At 47.0% G+C, this 22,313-nt stretch overlaps 1 protein-coding gene across 1 annotated transcript in view; it reads right to left on the bottom strand.

The window, feature by feature from the left end:
• LOC142250128 (calcium-activated chloride channel regulator 1-like) overlaps positions 1-16,781 on the bottom strand; it is a 136,061-nt gene extending 119,280 nt beyond the window's left edge. Inside the window, exons 1-3 of the mRNA XM_075322220.1 lie at positions 16,623-16,781; positions 16,300-16,437; positions 2,230-2,380 (exon numbers count right to left, since the gene is read on the bottom strand). Coding sequence (XP_075178335.1) covers positions 2,230-2,380; positions 16,300-16,437; positions 16,623-16,781 — 448 coding nt within the window. The remainder of the gene's footprint in view (positions 1-2,229; positions 2,381-16,299; positions 16,438-16,622) is intronic.
• Between the last annotated feature and the right edge of the window lie 5,532 nt (positions 16,782-22,313).

A 22,313-nucleotide genomic window follows, 5' to 3' on the forward strand; every position in this document is an offset into this window, starting at 1 on the left:
AGCAGAAAAGACTTGTCTGGTTTGGTCGATCTTTTCTTTGAAATATGTGGCAAATTCTTCTGCGGAGATGAGGGAGGTTGGAGGGGGCAGCGGTGGGCGAAGGAGGGAGGTAAAAGTATTAAATAGCTGTTTGGGGTTGTGTGTTAAAGAGGATATGAGGTTTTTGAAGTAATTCTGTTTAGCCGAGGTAAGGGCCAAGCGAAATGTGTGAATTGCATTTTTGAATGTGGTGAAGTCTTCCTGGGAGTGCGTTTTCTTCCAGCGCCGCTCTGCGGCTCTAGACACTTGCCGTAGTTTTTTAGTGAGGCTGTTGTGCCAGGGTTGTCTATTGATTCGTCTTGCTCTGCCGTTCACAAGAGGAGCGACTGAATCAATAGCTGATGTGAGAGTGGCGTTGTAGAAAATGGTGGCACTGTTTGTGTCGTGGAGTGAAGATATGGAGGACAGCGGTAGGATAGAGTCAGAAAGGGTGTGTATGTTGATGTGTGCAAGGTTTCTGCGGGGGTGTGATACGTGCTGGACAGGGGGGGCAGGTGAGGAGGACAGGGCTGAAAAGGTAAGCAGATGGTGGTCAGATAAGGGGAGAGGGGAGGTGGTGAGGTTAGATAGAGAGCAGAGACGGGTGAAGATAAGGTCTAGTGTGTGGCCATCTTTGTGGGTGGCAGAGGCAGACAACTGAGTTAGACCAAAAGATGAGGCGAGGGAGAGGAGTTTGGAGGCCGCTGACTGGCGGGTGTCAGTGGGGATGTTGAAGTCACCCATGATGATTGTGGGGATGTCAGCAGAGAGAAAGTGTAGAAGCCAGGCAGAGAACTGGTCGATAAAGGCAGTGGTTGGGCCCGGGGGTCTGTATATGACGGCCACTTGGAGGTTGGAGGGAGAATAGATGCGGACAGAGTGCACTTCAAAGGAAGGCAGGACAAGGGAGGGTAGAGGTGGCATTGGGGTGAAGCTGCAGTTGTTAGAAAGGAGGAGGCCCACTCCTCCACCCTGTCTATTGCCAGGGCGAGGAGTGTGGGTGAAGTGAAGGCCGCCGTAGCACAGCGCAGCAGGGGAGGCAGTGTTGGATGGTGTCAGCCATGTTTCGGTGAGGGCCAGAAAGGATAGATTGCTAGAGGTAAAGAGGTCGTGAATGAAGTGCAGTTTATTACAGACGGAACGGGCATTCCAGAGCGCTCCAGAGAGAGGGGGCTGCGGAGTGGCAGAGAGGGGAATGGATTTTATGTTGGAGAGGTTGCGGTAGTTACTACTAGATGGGGAGCGATAGGGGGGTGATAAAGAGGAGTGTCTGATCTGTGGGGGTCCAGGATTGGGAGATATGTCACCAGCAGTGAGGAGAAGTAGAGAAAGGGAGAGCAGGTGGGAGAAGGAGAGTGGACGGCCTGGTCTGCGCGATACTAGAAGCGATCTGAGGTTTAGGAGCAGGTCAGCAGATGAGGACAGGTGGGGAGGTAAGAGGGAAGGGGAGATGAATATTTGTTTGGAGAGTGCTGGGGTTTGGGGATAGCGAAGGAGAGTGAGGAGGAGTGGAGCAAAGACTGTGAGGGCATAAGTGAACATGGTGTGAATTGGGTTTTCAAGTGGGAATAAGGGGGAAGGAACAAAGTGCAAGTGAAAGACACACAGTTAAAGAAGTAGAATTCACCTTCTGGTCACTTCTGGGACATTTCTGGTATATTTCTGAGCACTTATGAAGCACTTGTAGAAGTACACAGACCAAGGTACACAGACCTAGTGCCCTAAATTTATACCAGTCTCATTACACAAGATGAACAGCAGGTGAGCAAGAGAGAAGGAAGCAGATCAAAGAGTTACACCATGTATGGAAACAACTCACAGGAGAGAAGACAACACATAACTAATTACACAGCAGAGATAGGTCAGTTTAACATACCAATATCAGAAACAGCTTTAAGTGTGAAGACAGAATAGGAGAGCAGATTAGGATCTGTGCAGGAAATTCAGAGGGTCAATTCAAATGAACAGTGTTCATACCTGTGAATGAGACTAGTATCTTTGAGCAGGCACTAAACCGTGTACAGAGCTGTTCTGCTCCAGTTCTGTAAACAGTTTATATATACTGTACATCCAGTGTCGCTGGAGGTGGTAACCGCTGTAGGTTGAAGGTGGTAGGTGTCAATCTGACATTAATGACCTATCCAAGAACATGTCATCATTTGTACCACAGTGGTGGAAAACCTTTAAAAATTCCGTTCTAAGTTTCCATACCTCGAGGTCCATACACTGAGATTAGACTCTCATCCAGTAAGAAATTAGGTGTTAGGTGGATGTACCTTCCTGGTTCCCCACAGCGTCCATATTGTAAGGTATATGGATCGTCTCTGTATTTCAGGTAAGGGCTAGCAATAATGACATCAGCCTAGGTGGAATATATTCAGAACATTAGTCAATGTAAATGGTGTAAAACAATGATTGCAATATGAATAGGGTAATAATAAGCTATTTATAAATTATTTCTGGCTGAGAGGCAGTCTGCTGCTGCACCAAGCTTCTCCCACTGCTTTGTCTGTATTGGAAACTATAGAAGCCCACCTTATTACGTTAAAATTTGAGTGAACCCAATGTAAAGTTGCTGATTTCTGCTTCTTTTCAAGAGTCTGCTGAAATCCTTGCACACTTGTTTTTTCTTGTTAGGCCGGCGAGTGCTTCACGTGTATCTTGCGCGAGTCTCGCGTTGCGTCACCTGGCACGGCTGCATACTCTGCGGACAGGAGCATCTCAGCTGCATAGAGATGCATGCAACAGACCCGCTCCTGTGAGAATACACGCGAAGCACTCGCAAGTGTGACTCCGGCCTTAATCTGTTTATTTAGTCATCCTATAATAATGGGCCAATGCAACTGATAACTGGCATCTAGAACTTCAGCTCACACTAATCCTTGTAAATTCAGTGATATATACAGAACATCTTTATTATTGTTATTAATGTGAATGCCGCCTTAAACTACAAGGTAATCTCACTAGAATTAATCATTGCCAGGGTGTGTTTACACAAGTGAAAAGAGTAGTAGTGTGAAAAAAAATAATTGATTGGTAATTGGTTATCAGTTTTTCCAGTATTTAACCCAGGGTGCCCATATTTACTTAAATTGTCTCTCCAGGAAAGGAGACAAACTCTAGCGCAGCGCCACCTATTGGAAGTGGCAATCCTAAAAGTCACAAGTGGATTTTTAACAATCCTTTGCATATGACTTAGGATATATGCCAGATCAGAATCCCAATTTGCAGACACAGTGTTTCGGGGTGCTTGCCCCTCGTCAGTGCAAAGTATGGGGTGTCTGATCTGGCTCATGAGAAGCTATGTGGGGACCACGGGGGAACACTATTCTCTTTAAGGAGACTATGCAAGCCAGTCTGGCTGCCAGTAAGGGGACTTATAGCTGCAATGCCCCTCTGGGTAATATTCAAATTGTCTCTCCAGGAAAGGAGACAAACTCTAGCGCAGCGCCACCTATTGGAAGTAGCGATCCTAAAAGTCACAAGTGGATTTTTAACAATCCTTTGCATATGACTTAGGATATATGCCAGATCAGAATCCCAATTTGCAGATATATTTACTTAGGGTTTTGTTTTAATTTTTGTGGGTTTGGTTTTTTTTTTTCATCAGGACTGTTTGCAAATTATCATATTATTTATCTCATTCTTCCTCAAATTAGTATTCAGAGAGTTAACTGCCATGCACTTTTGACATTCAATAGTCTGAGGAAAAAAAAATATGTTGCGAAATGTCTTCTAAATTTGTCACAGATACACAAAGCCACTAAAGCCCCAAAATAAATAAACTGAATTTACAGCATAGCACCAATTTCTTTTGCATATGATTATATTAGTTGCAGAACATTTTGCCAAAAAATTAACTTCAAGCGTCTTCTCCACTGCATGTGAAAAATATCCGCATCATCTGGATTACTGTCACACGGAGTTTTGCTCAAAACTCATCGAGTGTCATGGCGGCATGAGATGCTGTTCACACTACAGATTCTGACACTCCATATGGTTTCTCTGGTGTTTCTGAGTTAGGCTGCTCTCACATCTTGCTGCGATTCCATTGTAAATGAATGGAACTGAAACGCATTTGTGCCAGCTTTCCGGCAAAATGCCGCTGATGTGAGAGCGGCCTAAGGCTATGTCCACACTTTGCGTCATCCTAGTTGCAGTTCAGAACGAATATCTTGGCAGAAATTGCTTTTGCCAAAGTTAACATCAAAACGCGATAAATACGCGTGCGTATTTACCGCGTTTTAGCTGCGTTTTTAGCGCTTTTTACATGCTTTTCCATTGCCTAAAGTCAGATGCATTTTGAACACAAAGACACAACAAAATAAAGTTTTAATATACAAACAATATGAAAAAAGGGGAAAAAAAAGAAAACAAATATAATTATGTAAATCATAACGAAAATAGTTATATTTAATAAAATTATAGCGGTTTTATACTATTTTTGGCTAAAATATCAATAATTAAATAATTTTCTTTATTTTAATTGTCGGACTATGTGTGTTTGTAAAGGGACATATAATTCCATTATTTTGATGTCAGAAAAGCATGCGTTTTGGTAGTCCAAAACGCATTGTTTCTGCAGCTAAAAAGCAGGTAAAACGCTGGAATTTTGATGTTGCTTGCTTTTTGCAACTTCTCATTGATTTCAATGTTAGCAAAACGCAGCTCAAATGGCAAAAACAATTGACATGTTGCTTCTTTGAACGCAGAGTTTTTGCCCAAAATTATGCAAATTAAACGCAGCGTTTTGAACTGCAAAGTGCGGACAAGAATCCACTTTTCCCATAGACTTTGCTGGAAAATCAAAACGCATGCCTTTTGGCATGAAAACGCTGCAGTTCAAAACGCTGTTGAAAAGCAGGTGAAATGCAGGTGAAAACGCAAAGTGTGGACATACCGTTACACAGGCAGGCTCGGGCGTCAACCAGCTGTGTGCTCATTATTGGTCAATCTAGCAAGAGTTGGGTGGCACTGTGCATGACCAGCGCCATCCTCGTACCCACCCAAAATCTCGCGCCTGCGCATTTAGCTCACGGCGCAAGCGAGGGCAGCTATGTTTTCTGCTCTGCCCGCGTTATGGCAGAGCGAACTGCGCAAGCACGAGCCAACATAACTGCACAGGCGTGAGATTTAAAAATTCAACGAGGATGATGACGGAGGCATCATCACATCAATCAAGAAAGAAGGATGGCGATCAGCGGCAGGAGGGGGGGGACAGGAGCAGAAAACGAGCCCGCCCATCTGGCCAACACAGGTAATTAGCATACCTAACGGCCAGGTTTTATAAAGTTATTTTTGTGGTCTGGAAGGGGAGTCTGGGAACAAGGTGCACCTTCATAGAATGCAGCTGGGGAGCTGCAGAAGGTGATTCTTTTAGTTTAAAAGGGAAAAATCTGGTGACAGGTTCCCTTTAAACTCTGCCGCCTGCTGGTTACCTCTAGGATCACATGTTGTTGAAAAACCGAACTGGAGAGGATCTGCAAGGAAGAATGGCAGAGGATCCCCAAATCTAAGGGTGAAAAACTTGTTCCATCATTCCCAAGAAGACTCATGGCTGTACTAGCTCAAAAGGTGATTCTACTTAATACTGAGCAGAGGGTTAGAATACTTATGACCATGTGATATTTCAGTTTTTCTTGTTTAATAAATTTGTGCAGAGTGCACATTAATGAGAAAATAATGAACTTTTTTTAAATTTACCAAATGGCTACAATTAAACAATGAGTGAAAAATGTAAAGGAGTCTGAATACTTTCTGTACCCACTGTATATTGCAACTATACCGATGAAGATATAATTATTTAATGTTTTGATTTTTAGAAGATGTAGTACGTCCTATATAGGAAGCTATGTGGGGCTCATGCATAGGGACCATGTGGGTTCTTGTAGGGTAATTAGTGACTATATAGGGGCTCATGCTGTATATAAAGGCTATCTGGGAGCTCATGCAGTATATAGAAGGCTATGTGGGACTTTTGCTGTATATAAGAGGCTATTTTGGGTCTCCTGCTGTATATAGGGGCATGTGTGGGGGCTTCTGCTGTATATAGGGGTTATGTGGGCCTCCTGATGTATATAAGAAGCTATGTGGGAGCTTCTGCTGTATATAGTTGGCTATCTATGGGCTCCTCCTGTATATAGGAGGCTGTGTGGGGCTTCTGGTGTATATACCTTGTTTCCCCGATAGTAAGACACCCCCGATAGTAAGACGTAGTGGGAGTTTTAGGGGGGTCAGCTAAGACGTACCCCGAAAGTAAGACATAGTAAACTGTACGTTGGAAAAATATAAGCCATAGTACCGGTACCTTTTGCTGCATTAACAGCGGGATGTGGCCGGTTAGAGCGGGATGCGGACGGTTAGAGCGGGATGCGGATGGTTAGAGCGGGATGCGGACTGATCTGGAGCGGAATGAGCGGAGGGATGTGGAGGCCGTGGGAGACGCAGTAATGTTGTCCGTGGTCCATCAGGACCATGGACAACATACAAAAACATGCAGCCTCAGTGCCCTCATGTGCAGCCACTGGTGGCCCCTCTGATTGGCCCAGCGGCTCCTACATGAGGAAGAAGAAGCCACACCTCTACCCAGCACCGCAGAGGAATTGATCCGATCGCCATTACGGTACCAAGTAAGCAATTCACAAAATGCACCATGTAAAGTTTTCTTAACTTGCGGTACACTTACGGCGCAATCGCGGCAAGTCCCCATACGGTACATTGCATGGAGACTTGCTGCGATTGCTGTGGGATACTGTATGGGGCTGTTACCCTATGGGAGGCTGTGTGGGATACTGTATGGGGCTGCAACCCTATGGAAGGCTGTGTGGGATACTGTATGGGGCTGCAACCCTATGGAAGGCTGTGTGGGATACTGTATGGGGCTGCATCCCTATGGAAGGCTGTGTGGGATACTGTATGGGGCTGCAACCCTATGGAAGGCTGTGTGGGATACTGTATTGGGCTGTAACCCTATGGGAGACTGTGTGGGATACTGTATGGGGCTGCAACCCTATGGAAGGCTGTGTAGGATACTGTATGGGGCTGTAACCCTATGGGAGACTGTGTGGGATACTGTATGGGGCTGCAACCCTTTGGAAGGCTGTGTGGGATACTGTATGGGGCTGTAACCCTATGGGAGACTGTGTGGGATACTGTATGGGGCTGCAACCCTATGGAAGGCTGTGTGGGATACTGTATGGGGCTGTAACCCTATGGGAGACTGTGTGGGATACTGTATGGGGCTGCAACCCTATGGAAGGTTGTGTGGGATACTGTATGGGGCTGTAACCCTATGGGAGACTGTGATATGGAACCATAAGCAATGCTTATACCGTACGCTATATTTTTGGCCCTAGACATGAGCACGTCCGGTTCCAGTGGTAAAAGGAAGAGCTACACCGTGGAGTATAAAAAAGCGATTGTCGAAGAATCTTGGGGCAAAAATGTAGTGGAGTTCTGCAAGGAGAAAATGTTGGATCACCGACTGCTCCAAAAATGGCGTGCAGAATACACTAACCTGAGTGAAAAAGTGGAGAGCGGAATGGCTAAAAAGCGCAAGATTGGATGTGGTCGGCAACCAATGTATACAGAGCTGGAAAGCCTGGTCTCTGAGTGGGTTGCAGACAGGAGAGCAAAGACATTGGTGGTGACCAGGGCTCAGATTCAGGAATATGCCCTTGAAGTGGCACCACAGTTTGACATTTCCCCTGAACAATTCAAGGCATCACAGCACTGGGTGGATAACTTTCTTGAACGCAATGACCTGTCTTTGAGAAGATCCACAACCCTCTTTAGGCTGGAAGATGCTGAGATTGTTAAACGTACATTTGCCTACAAGAAGTTTGTGGATGACATGGACTTCTCTAAATACAGTCTTTGCAACATGATCGCCATGGATGAAACTGCTGTGTTCATGGGTGTCAGGACCAGGAGGACTGATGGGCCCAGGAGGTGGATCCACTGGACCGAGTATCCCACCGGGGGGCAGGGTACACGGCAGCCGGAGCACTGGCGTGGCAGGGACAGGTATAACCAGGTCAGCAGAGTCACAGAGTTCTTCAGGACGGTAAGGAAACAGGCACAGGTACCAGGGAGCAAAGACAAGGAGTCTACAGGACACGGCACCAGGGGGCCTGAGCACCTAGCTCAAAAGACAAAGCTTCCAGACACGTTGATCAGGCAACGCCCCTATGGAAGGGCCAGTCTTATATATCCAGCACAGCCGTAGGTCACTTCCTGCTTCAGGTGTGCTGGGTCCATAAAACCAGGAGAGTGGGCGCGGCCTGGTCCTATACAGAGGCATGAGGCTAATACTCAGAGTCAGACTCATGAGACCAGGAGCAGGACACAGGAGAGCACGAGCGGGAGCGGCAGCCATGACCGGTGGACACATGGAGTGGATCAGTGGGTAAGGAGCAGTGCAATGACGGTGAGGCCGGATCAGTGGGTACGGAGCGGTGGTGCGATGCAGGTGCGACTGGATCAGTGGGTACAGAGCGGTGGTGCAATGCAGGTGCGACTGGATCAGTGGGTACAGAGCGGTGGTGCAATGCAGGTACGACTGGATCAGTGGGTATGGAGCGGTGGTGCGATGCAGGAACCGGCTCAGTGGGTAACGAGGGCTGCTGGGACACCGGGAGCGTGACAATGGGCCAAGCAGCTCAAACCACCATTGATCAACGAGGTGCCTCCTCAGTGTACGTTCCCTCCACCGCTTATGAAAGTGCACGTGTCACCTGCATTTTGGGGATTCGTCTGGATGGCACTAAAGTAACACCGCTACTCATTGCAAAGGGCAAGAAGGACAAGATTGAGCGGGTTTCTGGCATTTATGTGCTGGAAACTGGAAAAGCCTGGGCCACACAAGCTGTTATAAGGAAGTGGCTTGATTTAATGCTGTCGCTTGTTATGCAAGGGAATAAAAGAGGGATGCTGATCTGGGATGCAGCCAGCACACACCGCGCTAAAAACATGAAAAACTTCCTTCATGAGCGGGGAATCGACCAAATCATGATTCCTGCAGGGATGACGGCTTATCTCCAGACTCTGGATATCGCCATTAACAAGCCGTTCAAGGACTATCTGCGTGCGGAAATCAATGACTACATTGAAAACCGAATGGAGAGAAATGTACGTGGGAACTTTGTGAAGCCCAGACTGCCAGAGATTGTGAACTGGGTGAAGAATTCATGGGATAAGATCACTGACACCTGCGTTGCAAATGCACTGCGAGCTGGCTACCTGGACAAGACCTACTCATTTCAGGACAGTGCCGTTGCTACCCATGAGAAATATGGGCCAATATTTCAGCAGGAAATGGAGTCCCGAGAGTCCCAAGAAAATCCAGAACCTCAGAGTGTGGATGTTTATGATGATGTTCCTGAAGATGATGACATGGTTGTCATGGAATAAATCTGTTTTATCTTCCAGTATAACATATTCAGACTGTTCGTTCTTACCATTTTTCATTGTTTTACATGTTATACATGGAAATACCGTCATGATACGGTTGTAACAAGACATTCTTAGCACTTGCTTTTATAAAACTTTTGTGCTGAATACCATACTGTTCAGGTTGTTAATAAATGTTAATTTTATAGTTAAAACAAAAATCGACATTTTTTTTCCAATATAAGACATACCCCGAAAGTAAGACATAGTGGGACTTTTGGGGGTAAAAAGAATGTATGACACTGTCTTACTTTTGGGGAAACACGGTAGTAGGCTATTTGGAAGCTAATGCTGTATAAAGGAAGCTATGTGGGGACTCCTGATGTATATAGGGGCCATGTGAGGGCTCATAGTGTAATTAGGGGCTATGACAGGCTCCTGCACTATATTTGAGGCTATGTGGGGGTTCCTGCTGTACATAGTAGTTTATGTGAGGGCTCCTGCTGTATTTAGTAGGCTATATTGTGGCTCTTGCTGTATATAGTAGATTGTGTGGGGATCCTGCTTTATATTGGAGACAATGTGGGAGTTCCTGCTGTGTATAGGAGGTTATGTGAGGGCTCCTGCTGTAGTTAGAAGGCTATGTGGGGGCTCCTGCTGTGTTTAGTAAATTATGTGGGGATCCTGCTGCATATAGGAGGCAATGTAGGGCTTTTGCTGTATATAGGAGACAGAATGGGGGCTCCTGCTATATATAGGAGGCAGTGTGAGGCTCCTGTTGTATAATGGAGGCTATGTGGGGGCTCCTGCTTTGTATAGGAGACTATGTGGTGCTCATGCATAGGGGCTATGTAGGGGCTCATACTGTAATTAGGGACTATGTGGGGTCTCATACTGTATATAGTGTGGCAGTGTGTGGGCGCACACAGCATATAGGGGGGTGTCAGCATAATTCTGCTCAATATTAAGGGATACAATTAATATAAAATAATAATTATAATTTATATGTTAATGCTAATATTGAGCAGAATTAATTTCAGCCTTCTGGGTCAACCCTCCACCGGTCACGATCTCTCATGTTGCCCCTCGATAAAATTAATTGCCCACCTCTGCTCTATTATGCATAGCGCTATGTTATGTTTAGTGATGTAAATAAGGAAAAAAAATTGCTGTCTTTCTCATTGTATGTCTACAGATGTGCACTTAGGTCACGTGTTTAATGCATATCACATGATCTATCAAGGTGATGGTTTGGCGCCCCTGAGGCCTCAGGCGCTACAGGGTACTGCACCCCCATTAGGGTGTAGTACTTATCCTGGGTACAAGGAAGATCGGTACCGGTTCCACCAACATACACAGTTACAGTGGGTTGCCCTCCCCAATGGAGACCGGGCCAGGGTTGGGTCACAGTAGGGGGTCACTACAGCGGTTGGGTTTACAGGATGCCACCGCACCAGGGGCTCCCCGATCCACTGGAGCTGAGACCCAGGGTCAGGGAGAAGCAACCACCAGGGGAAGTCAGGAACACACAGTGGGAAGAGCAGATTGACCTAGTGAGAGTAGTGAACTAGCCGGTGGCAGCGGCTGGGGGCCACAGCTTAGAACACACAACACAACTACAACAGGAAGAGAACAGCTACAGACACAGAGCAGAGCAGACGTGCTGCGAGGCAGCTCTTTGGGCAAAGGCGTTTCAACACGGTCACTGGAGAGAAGCAGGCAGCTGCTTCAATAGGACCAGCGCTGTCGGGGTACCGAACCCTAGGGCAGGCATACTTAACATTGTCTACCAACTCTGCAAGGATTGCGGTAACACCTAGAAAAGTCACTGGACCTGTCCCACTGAGTCTGCAGCCAAATAGCATATAGGAACCTGGGCTGAGGTCTTGGACCAGCCCCCCATCGGAACCACGCTATCAGCATACAGAACGGGATACTTTACTGACATCGGGATCCCCAAGTGCTTCACGCCACGGGGGTTCGATACTTAGTGCATCAAAGGAGGAAGGGCCCATAGACTGACACTCAGCGGATCTGACCTTCCACGGATTCGGGATCGGCAGGAGAACGGTACTCTGGGGCAGCGCCTGAACAACCAATAAGTAAAAAGACCTGGAACTGCAGCCCGTGTCTCTGCCTCTCCTTTACCGGCGCCGGCGCTCAGCGCTGCAGCGCCATTGGGGACTACTACCACTCCATCCATCCTACCTCATCCTCCCTGGGGTGATCCTGCTCCACCTGTGGGGATTGACACCATCACGGCTGCGATCTTCACCATCAGCCCCGGAGAGCAGCAACCGCAGCAGCGTCCCCATCTCTGGCTGCGGATCACAGGTGGCATCACAATCTGAAAAGACTTTCCTCACTGTCTTTACCGCCCTCTCCCCCTGTCCTACCATCCAATCGACCGCCTTCCCTCCCTTCTGTACGTCTCGAGGTCACGAAATTGGGCAAAGCCAGCCTGTGACGACGCAGAGGATCTGCACCCCTAGCCCAGTGATGTGTCGGGTGAAAACCCCTCAACCCCGGGGTGTTAATGTGACGCCCTGGCAAAACCAGGTAGTCACACAGTTCAGGCCCCCACACAACACCTTCCCACAGAGGGTTACACTGAAGCCGACAAAATCCTAGTCACTCCCCCTTAGGGTAGGACAAATACACCAGTGGGCGGGACCAGGCAGATGGAGAACGCCCACCTAGGGGTCTAGAGAACCCGCGGCGGGAAAAGAATCAGTCAAGTCGTAGTTCAAGTTCAGTGAAGGTGGAAGTGGAGTGAGGTAGTTGAGAGGAGAGAGTGAAGTGCCAGGGCAGAAAGGAAAGGCAGCCGGGTTGGAGCCCCAGCGTGCTGGCTAGGTGGCAGATGGTGATCCGTGTCTGACAGGAGACGGGAAGACGGCTGCCGGAGATCCGAGGTGGACCGGGGCAGGGTTGTAGCCCGCCGGTACCGACACCGGAGAACCGACCCGGAAACCGTGCACAGAGGGGGTACTTGGACCCTGAAGCCAGGACCGGAACCGACGGCCTAGCTAATTAACCAATTGAGGGCAGGATTATAGGTCCTGTCCCAACCAAAGTCCCAAAAGCAGACAACCACCCACCGAGAGGGATAGGGCATCCGCCAGGACCCGTAGATCCCAAGGGTCAGTGTCAGCGGGCACGGCTCCTCAGGTATACAACACACTGGGAGCGGATTTCTCCCATTCCACACGGGTTAAATCAACACAAGAGAAACACAAAGTGCAAGAGGAAAGTGACACCGATCACCAGCACAGGACCAGAGTACACCCAGCCGCGGTGGCCGGCCACCAACACCTTGGTTTACTGGACTTGTTTGATTTATTCAACCGTGAGTAACCAACCATCCCCTGGTCTGACCGGGCACACCGGCCCCTGCAGTCACTATCCCCGGCATAGAGACACTGGACCCCAGGGTATCCATCCCTACCCACGGAGGGGTTAACATCCAGCTGCCATCCCATCACCCCCGGGTGTCCCAGAACAGCAGCGGTGGTGCCACCCTTCACTACACACCGTGGGTGGCGTCACAGACTTTTAACAGTAAATCCGTACAAATACGTCCCCTTTTTATTCGAAGTGTCCGCGCAACCCCCGGGTCCGGTAGAATCCCTCGAGCCACCCTGCGGATCGGGATCCGAGCAGCACCAGCAGCTGGTACGGGGGCTGCACATTACAATGGTGTGAAATGTTGCATGACACATTGGGGTTGGGAGGCCCATGCCTTCCAAACTGCTCGCAGCCCTGGCTACTCTTAATCCTCCCCTGATTATACACTCTGATTGTTATATTACTAAATACCCTTTATCCTTTGTGCACTAATGTGCATTTCTTTCCTTTTAATTGCTGGTATGTATAATAATCTCTAATTGGGTCATATTCCTGCCTTATATCTTAAAATAGCATAAGCAGTGTTCTCATCATACACATTAATGTCACATCTACAAGATTTGCCATATAAGACTGGAATCACACTTGTGCGTGTAAAATCGGTCCGAGTCTCATGCTAGAAAGTTGCATGAGCTCTGTTCAAGTTTAGATCAGTGTGCAATGCAACTGCAGTGCGATCCTGTGATTTTTCAATTGATTGTAGTCCATGTGCAATCCGTGTGTGACCCGTATGGGATCCGTTTTTTTTTTCAGCAGCTATGTCATCTGCCATTCAACTCTGCTACATGGCCGCTGACAGCAGACACAGACAGAGCGATGTAGCAGAGCTGAATGGCCGCTGACAGTAGACACAGACAGAGCCGCAGGATCAGAATGATGTCGGATGAAGTTCACCCGACTTCATTGTCATCCCTCAGCTCTGTCTGTGTGTCATGGCCTGATTTCGGTTACTGCTGAAGGGCTCACCGGTGACCGCAAATCCCCTGAGTGACTTAAGTGATCGGCGCTATCAGCAGTGCCGTCACTCAGGTTACCCGCGGCCACAGCTGAAGTCCTCTAGCTGAGATCTGTGGCCGCGAGTAACCTTAGTGACGTCATCGCTGACAGCGCGACTCAGGCTATGTGCCCACGGTGCGTTTTTTCATGCTTTTCTGCAGCGTTTTCAACTGCACCTTTTTAGTGCCAAAATGGCTGCGTTTTGATTTCCCAGCAAAGTCTATGAGAAATAGGGATTTCTTGTGCCCACCATGCAGTTCAAAATGCTGCGTTTAATTTGCATATTTAGTGACAAAAACCATGCGTTTATAAAAGCAGCATGTCAATTGTTTTTGCCATTTGAGGTGCGTTTAGATAACATAGAAGTCAATGAGAAACAGGGAGTAACCAAGAAACATCACAATTCCAGCGTTTTACCTGCTTTTTAGGTGCAGAAAACATGCGTTTTGGACTAGCAAAACGCATGCTTTTTGGCCATCAACAAAAGGATTTCATATGTGCCTTTACACACACACATAATCCGACAATTAAATTAATGAAAAATAAGAATTATATAGCGCTATAGCGCTATAATTTAATGAAATATGTCTGTTTTCATGATTAATTCATTATATTAATTAGTTTGGGTTTTTTTTCTCTTTTTTCATTCTGTTTGACAGATTAAACTTTATTTAGCAGTGTCCTGATGTTCAAAACGCATCTGTCAAAACGCAGGTGGAAAAGCATGCAAAAAGCGCTAAAAACGCATCAAAAACGCGGTAAAAACGCATGCGTTTTTAGCGCTATTTTGTGGCCAAAAGCAACTTTCAATAAATCAATTACTGCCAGAGGATGCGTTTAGAAATGCAAGAACCTCAACGCAACGTGCACACATAGCCTCATTTCAGTTGCTGCGGAGAGCTCACAGAGAGCGGTCTGGTCTGTGCCGCTCTCTGTCAGCTTCCGATGTAGCAGAGCTGAAAGCGTCGTGGACCGCTGTGGATTACATCGGACCTGGAGCTGTATTTGGGAACTTTAATGAAGTGGTGAATGAGGTTGTTTTTTTTGGTCATTTATTTGAAATAAAGTATTTTTGGGTGTATGTATTTATTTCCTTTAACTTACAGGTTAATTATGGAAGATATCTTGGGGAGACGCCTGCCATGATTAACCTAGGACTTAGTGGCAGCTATGGGCTGCCATTAACTCCTTATTATCTCGATTGCCACCGCACCAGGGCAATTCGGGATGAGCCGGGTACAGTCCTGGGACTGTCACATCTAATGGATGCGGCAATTCCGGGCTGCTGCTGGCTGATATTGTTAGGCTGGGGGGCTCCCCATAACGTGGGGCTCCCCATCCTGACAATACCACCCTCCAGCCGTATAGCTTTACCCTGGCTGGTATCAAAATTGGGGGGGACCGCACAGCGTTTTTTTAAAATTTATTTTTTTTTTTACTGCACGATGTAGACCCGCCCACCGGCAGCTGTGATTGGTTGCAGAGAGACAGCTGTCACTCATCGTGGGGCGTGTCTGACTGCAACCAATCATAGGCACCAGTGGGCGGGGAAAGCAGGGAATACGTGATGGAATAATGAGCGGCCGGCTTTTTCAAAAGAGAAGCCGCCACAGTGTGAATGCCGTGCAGCGCCTTCTCCGGTGATCGTGGATCGGTGAGTATGAGATGGGGGGGGGAGAGGGAGAGACCGACATGGACAGAGAGAGAGATAGAGAGAGAGAGAGAGAGAGACCGACCGACCGACAGAGAGAGAATAGAGACCGAGAGGGAGAGACCGACTGACAGAGATAGAGATTGACCGACAATGACAGACCTCACTCATTTCCAGTATTTCCTGAAACATGTCATAAATGTATTTAGAAAAACGCATGTCACTAGGATGGTGTGTGGGCTGTCCGTGTGACATCTGTTTATTTACCCGCTCCCATAGAGTTGCATTGCAGAGACAAGAGAGAAACTCACCAAAATGCAGCATGCTGCGATATTTTCTCAGTCCGATTTGGACTGAGAAAAAAATAGCAGATGGGAGCTGCCTCATTGATTAACATGTGTCCGAGTGCAATGCGAGAAAATCTCGCATTGCACTCATGCGAGTTAATCGCAAGTGTGAAGCCGGCCTAAGTCACATGTGGGGCTCACTACGGGGTCACTCTTATCTGAAGAAAGTGGGTCCCTAATCATCTCATCCTACCGATGCTGCAGTTACTGTCAGTGGAGAGGTGCACATCCATAGATCTTTCAATTGACTTCTATGGCTTTTCAGAAAACAGCTGAGCACAACCATACTCTATTCTTTGTCATAGCTGGAGAAATTAGACCTCCGGGCCTCCCATTCTGTCTGTGACCATTATCAGTAAAGAGTTGACATTAAATCAGAAGAAATATAAAAGAAACATTTTAACTTTACATGTTTACATATTACGTTATAAAACTGCAGCCCTAAGTGAATGAATTACTATAATAATGCAGGAAAACAGTAAAGAACTGAACCTTGTCGTAGGTCTCTGTTTTACTTTTGTTGTAGTTTCTGTTGGGCCAGGATGGAGGGATTAGGATTTTTACACTTCTTATAAAAAGTCTTTTCTTTGTGGCATAGAACAGATATGTAGTTGCTTCCTTCACCATATCCTGAAAAAACATTAAAGATGGATTAACGCAACATTATCTGTGGCCATGACATTAATTGAAGTTTCACAATGCATTACAAAGCAGTTAATAATTCAATGCAAATGAGCAAAGGCACATACAAGAAGAGAACCATCATATGAGCTTACAATCTACTATGTAATTACTGAGTAACTTATAGGAAGTACCTGGATTTTAGTGATTATTTTAGCATCTTCTTGTAAACTTGGATTAATGGCGATGACAATGTCTTCATATCCACCATTGTCGAGTTTGACCATAGAACTCTCAACCTTCCAGAAGATTTCTAATGCAAGAATGAACCCTGCCAGCATCCAGAGCTTCATCTTCTGCTATTCAAAGGCACCTTTCACTGATAGAATCGATTGTGAAAGCCTGCTATATATACTGTATACTCGCTTTGTTGAACTCTGTTACCATTGGAGGTGCATGTTTACCTGTAACTGTCAGTAAACGATGGAGAGGCAAATTTCCTCCTAACACTTTGATTAGGTTTTTAATATTAACTGTATCTAAAGAGTCCAATATTGTTTAGTGATTTCCTCCTTCTATATCAATACCTCTTTCTTAATTCTGACAGGCACAGTCCAAGAGGAGCTGTCACTTGCCATAAATATAGCAGAATTTTTATTTTGTCCCTTGCTCTTCTCTATTCCTTAGATATGGCTCCATCTTCCCTGTAAGTAAATCTAGTATCTTTAGCTAAGGCTATATTCACATGTTCAATAATCATTTGTTAGAACAGATCCAGCAGCAATCTGTTGGCAAAAAAGTTGCACAACTTATTTTGTCCATTTTTGAAAAAACAGATTTCACCTGGATCCGTTTTTTTTTAACATTGAAGTCTATGGAAAACGGATTGATTAAATAATTCGTTATCTTCTATTTGAAATTGATCCAGTAAGCAAAAGAAGGATTCTTTTCAAATGAAAGAAAATGGATGGCTAATTAACGGTTCCATTTTCCATAGACTTCAATGTTAAAAAAACAGACAGAGCAGACATCAGTTTAACCCCCCCCCCAAAAAAAAACGGATAAAAAAATTGTGCCTGCAAATGTTTTTTGAAAAATAGATTGCTGCTGGATCTGTTCTAATGGATGATTAGTGAACATGTGAACATAGACTAACTGAGTGTGGTTCTTATAAAGACTCTTGGGCTATGTGCGCACGTTGCGTTGGGTAACCTGCAGAAATGAACGCATCCTCTGGCAGAATTTGTCATTGTCAAATTTGGTATTGACCACATAAACGCAGGAAATACGCAAGCGTTTTTATAGCGTTTTTATAGCGTTTTGACCGCATTTTACATGCATTTTCAATGCTTAAATTGAGATGCGTTTTCAATACACATACACAACTAAATAAAGTTTGAACATTCAAACAGTAGGAAAAAATAGAAAAGAAAAAAAAGAATAATAAACTTTAATTCTTACACTATAATGATAATTTACCGCAAATGACTAATGTGATTTATTAATTATGTTCATAATAAAGTAAAAGTATTGTTTGACTCATTTTTTGAAGTCGGGCTGGATGTGAGGGCAAATGGAAACCTCTTGCCCTCACTATAATGCCAAAAACGTATGCTTTGATTTTGTTAAAAAAGCATTCGTTCAGCATCAAAAAAGCCTGTAAAACGCAACAAATTTCTTTTAGGATGCGTTTTGATAATTCTCATTGACTTCAATGTTACCAAAACGCTGCCAAAATGGCAAAAGCAATTGACATGTTCCTTCTTTAAATGCTGAGATTTTGACAAATTTTAGGCAACTAAAAGACAGCGTTTTAAACAGCATCGTGCACACAAGAAAGCCCTATTTCCCATAGACTTTGACTGGAAATCAAAACGCATGCAATTTTGCATTAAAAGACTGCAGCTCAAAACGCTGCGGAAATGCATGAATAAAACGCAACGTGCGCACATGGCCTTATAGTGAAAAGTTGAGGACCATGCAAATAAAAACTAGATTTACATACAGGGAAGTGTGGGACACATCTCAGGAATGGAGGGATAGTTTGACGACCTGGACACCCCAGGGGTCACAGGTCACAACACCACCTACACCCCCACCACACTAGGCAGGTACCACCAGTCACACTAAAGACCTGATTGCCTCCCTCAGCGCTAGACAGGCACACCAGGTGGGCGGAGTCCGGTGGAAAGACACGCCTATCGAGGAGTCTTGCTGGCCTGAGGAAGGAAGTTCTAAAGCAGTTTGGATGTGGGAGTTGAGGAGAGGAGAGTAGTAGTAGAGGAGTGTGCAGTACAGCTCTGTGTTGGGCCTGGGTCAGAGCCCAGGGCCCTTGAAACAGTCAGGCAGGCAGACGGCAGAGGCCGCCTGCAGGAGACCGGGAACACGACCGGTGGAAACGTAGGGACCGGGACAGGGTTGGAGCCCGCCGGACCCGAACCGGGGAGCCAACAGTCTACCGGAGCACCAGGAAGGGTACTCAGGCCCAGACTAGGCCGTAGGCCACCTTTAGTCAAATTTACTGATTGAGGATCTGGACCTCCCGGGGTTCTTTCCCACCAAAGTCCCGATTGACGGCAACAGCTCAACCTAACCGGATAGTAGCCACAGCCAGAGGCCAGAGATCCAAGGGCCAGCGCCTGCGGGCAAAAGAGCTCCTTCGGCAAACCCGCTGGGGAGCGGACCACCTGTGCTTAGGCACCGTGGTCCACTTACGTTTAGGTGCAGGAGAAAGGGGGACTCTGCCAACCCGCCTAGTGAAGTGCAGCCGGCTGTGGGCCACCCGTCTTCCACCACGTCTGGTTTACCATTGACTCCGTGTGCATCAATTGTAAGTACTACACTGCAGCCCGGCACCCTGCGCCTGCTCCCCTCAAACGGGCCCCAGGACACACCGCCCCTGCCCATGGAGGGGTTAACATCCAAAGCTGCGCCCTACCATCGCTCCCGGGAGTCCCTCCATCCCAACCGCAGAGGTGGTGCTCCATATCACCACAACCCGTGGGTGGCGTCACGAGCAATCACCCAAAAATCCCGCGCCCCCAGCGTGCAGCGCCAGCCTCCCCCTTCTACTGAGCGAAGTGACCCCGGGTCAGTGGAAGGCTCGAGCTACCGCCTGCAGAACGAGCACGGATCCGAGCGGCTCGGCGATCGCAGCCGAGGCCGCGGGGCGGTACAATAGCACCAACCAATCTTCCATGACCACACAGTCTACTATGGATACACAGAAGGCTGGCCCATCCAGTCCTCAACCTGGTCCTCCTTCCTCCCCCCTTTATCAGTCACAGGAGACATATGACCGCAAGCTTGGCCACTCTGAGGATCTGTTTTGTAAGAATCCGTTGGCAGGTTCTGACCTCTCGCCATGCAGCATTGAAGAGGGACGTCAGGCAGTGACATGCATTGATGCACAAGTATTTGAGGACCTATGGCCAGAAAAAAGCCACTTTGAGGAACATGATTTACTGTCCCCAGAGGTAGAAGCTGATAACGATGAGACACAGTTGCCATCACGTCAGCCTACAATCTCAATTGGGAAGGAGGATGAGAGTGAAGACAAGCTGGTCGATGATGAGTCCACTGATCTGACCTGGACCGCTGACATGCATAGCCAGAACAGCAACACAGAGGAAGATGGATATGTAGCACCAACAAAGGCACCAAGGGGTAGTGGTTTGCCCAGAGTGATAACTGGGTCAACTGTTCCCGAGAGCACCCCCACTGTGGCCCAAGTCAAGGCAAGGGGGCGTTCAGCCGCTGTCTGGAAATTGTTTTCTGAAAGGCCTTTAGAGAAAAACATTGTAATCTGTAGCATCTGCCATACCAACTTGAGCAGAGGCCAGGGCAAAGGCAACCTGAGCACCACCAGTATGCAGAACCACATGGCAGCCAAGCATCCCAGTAGGTGGGCAGACCACCATGGTACCAAATTTATGTCTGCTGGTCAAACCACTGCCATGTTGCCTGTGCTACGTCCTTCATGATCTGCTGTCCAGGAAGCAGGCATTCATACATCCTGACAACAAGGTGCAATTGTACAGACATAGCAAACATCAACCACATCCACTTCCTTGTCCCAGGGAAGCATCCAGTTGTCCGTGCCTGAGATCTTGGAAAGGAAGCATAAATACCCAGCTAAACACCCACAGGCTCAAAACCTAAACTCGCACTTTGCCAAATTTCTAGCTGTGGAGATGCTGCCTTTTAGGCTTGTGGGAACACAATGTTTCTGTGATCTCTTGGCTGTGGCTGCCCCACGATAAAGTGTTTTCAGCTGCCACAATTTTGCTCATTGTGCCGTCCCCAAGTTACACAAGCACTTGTTAAACAATCTCAACCATGCTCTGACCAAGACCGTAACTAGGAAGGTCGACCTAACGACACGTGGACAAGTTGTTGTGGACAGGGATGATACATATCTGTCACGGCACACTGGGTGAACCTGGTGGAGGCTGGGACAAACTCACAAACTGTAACATCACACATCCTACCCACGCCTAGAATAGCGGGCCCAGCGTTTCCATCTCATCATATGCCACTTCCTGTCTTCCCTCCTCTTCCTCCTTCTTCTGCTCCTCATCCTCTGCTAAATTACCCTCCCCATCACTGCCAAGCTGGGAGTTGTGCAGCAGCACATCGACAAAGCGGCAAAATTCTCTGCTGAAGCTTATCTGTTTAGGTCACAAACCACACACTGCAGCAGAGCTGTTGCAAGGTATGAAAGAGCAGACCAATCAGTGGCTCTCCCTGCTGCACCTGGTTATATGCGAAAATTGGCGTAATCTAGTGGCAGATTTAAAGGTCGGCAAGCTGGTACATCTGCCATGCATGGCTCACGTGCGGAACCTAGTTGTTCAGAAATTTATGAAATCATACCCTGACTTGCCGTACCTACTTGAAACTGTGCACCATATTAGTGCCCATATCTGCCATTCCTCTAACACTTTTGCTGGTCTTACAGCACTGCAAAAACGCTTTAATTTGCCAACTCACCAACTCATGTGTGACCTGCCCACGCGGTGGAACTCTACATTCTATATGTTGGCGAGGATTACTGAGCAGCAGAGAGCAGTAGCTGAATACCAGCTTCAACATGCCCATCAGACTGAGAATCAGCCACCACAAATAACAACTGCTGAGTGGGTGTGGATCGCTGACATTTATGAGGTTCTTGAGAACTTTGAGTACTGCACCAAGTTCGTGAGCGGTGATCAGCTTAACCATCCCACTGCTGTGTCTGTTGAAACAATCACTGCATAATCTCAAAGATGAAGCTTTGAGTGCCCAGCATGTGGCTATGGAGACAGATTTCCCAATGGGTGATACTACCCAGCCTAGCCAATAGTCTGAGGCAACATTTGGTGAGGATGAGGAGGAAGAGGAGGAAGAAGAGTTGTTTTTCTATGCTACCGAGGGGACTCCCAATGCTACACAGGGAACTCTCAACCCCAGTTTCATGTCTGTCCAGCATGGATGGGCTGGAGAGGAGGAGGTGGAAGAGGAGGAGGCGAGTCAGCGTGAGGAGAGGATAGGTATTGTTCCTCCTGGTGGGGACACAGAACCTTTGCCTGTTTGCAGCTTGGCCCACATGGCACAGTTCATGCGTAAGTTTCTTTGGCAAGACCCTCGCATGATACACATTATATTGAACAACCTATACTGGTTGGCCACTTTTCTGTACCCATGGTACAAGGAAAAATTTCCTTCTCTCTTTTTGGAGTCACAAAAGGGTTGTACAATGGAATTCTTCCTGAGGGTCGTTGTAGATCAGTTGATGAAAACATCACCCTCAGACATCGCTGGCGGCAGAGTTACTGGCTCTTTTCAACACCAAGGATTAATTGGGAGAGACACCATCACCAGGTCTAACAGAGGTGGGGGGAACA

The sequence above is a fragment of the Anomaloglossus baeobatrachus genome, chromosome 8 (genome assembly GCF_048569485.1).
Source record: "Anomaloglossus baeobatrachus isolate aAnoBae1 chromosome 8, aAnoBae1.hap1, whole genome shotgun sequence".
NCBI classification, from domain to species: Eukaryota; Metazoa; Chordata; class Amphibia; order Anura; family Aromobatidae; genus Anomaloglossus; species Anomaloglossus baeobatrachus.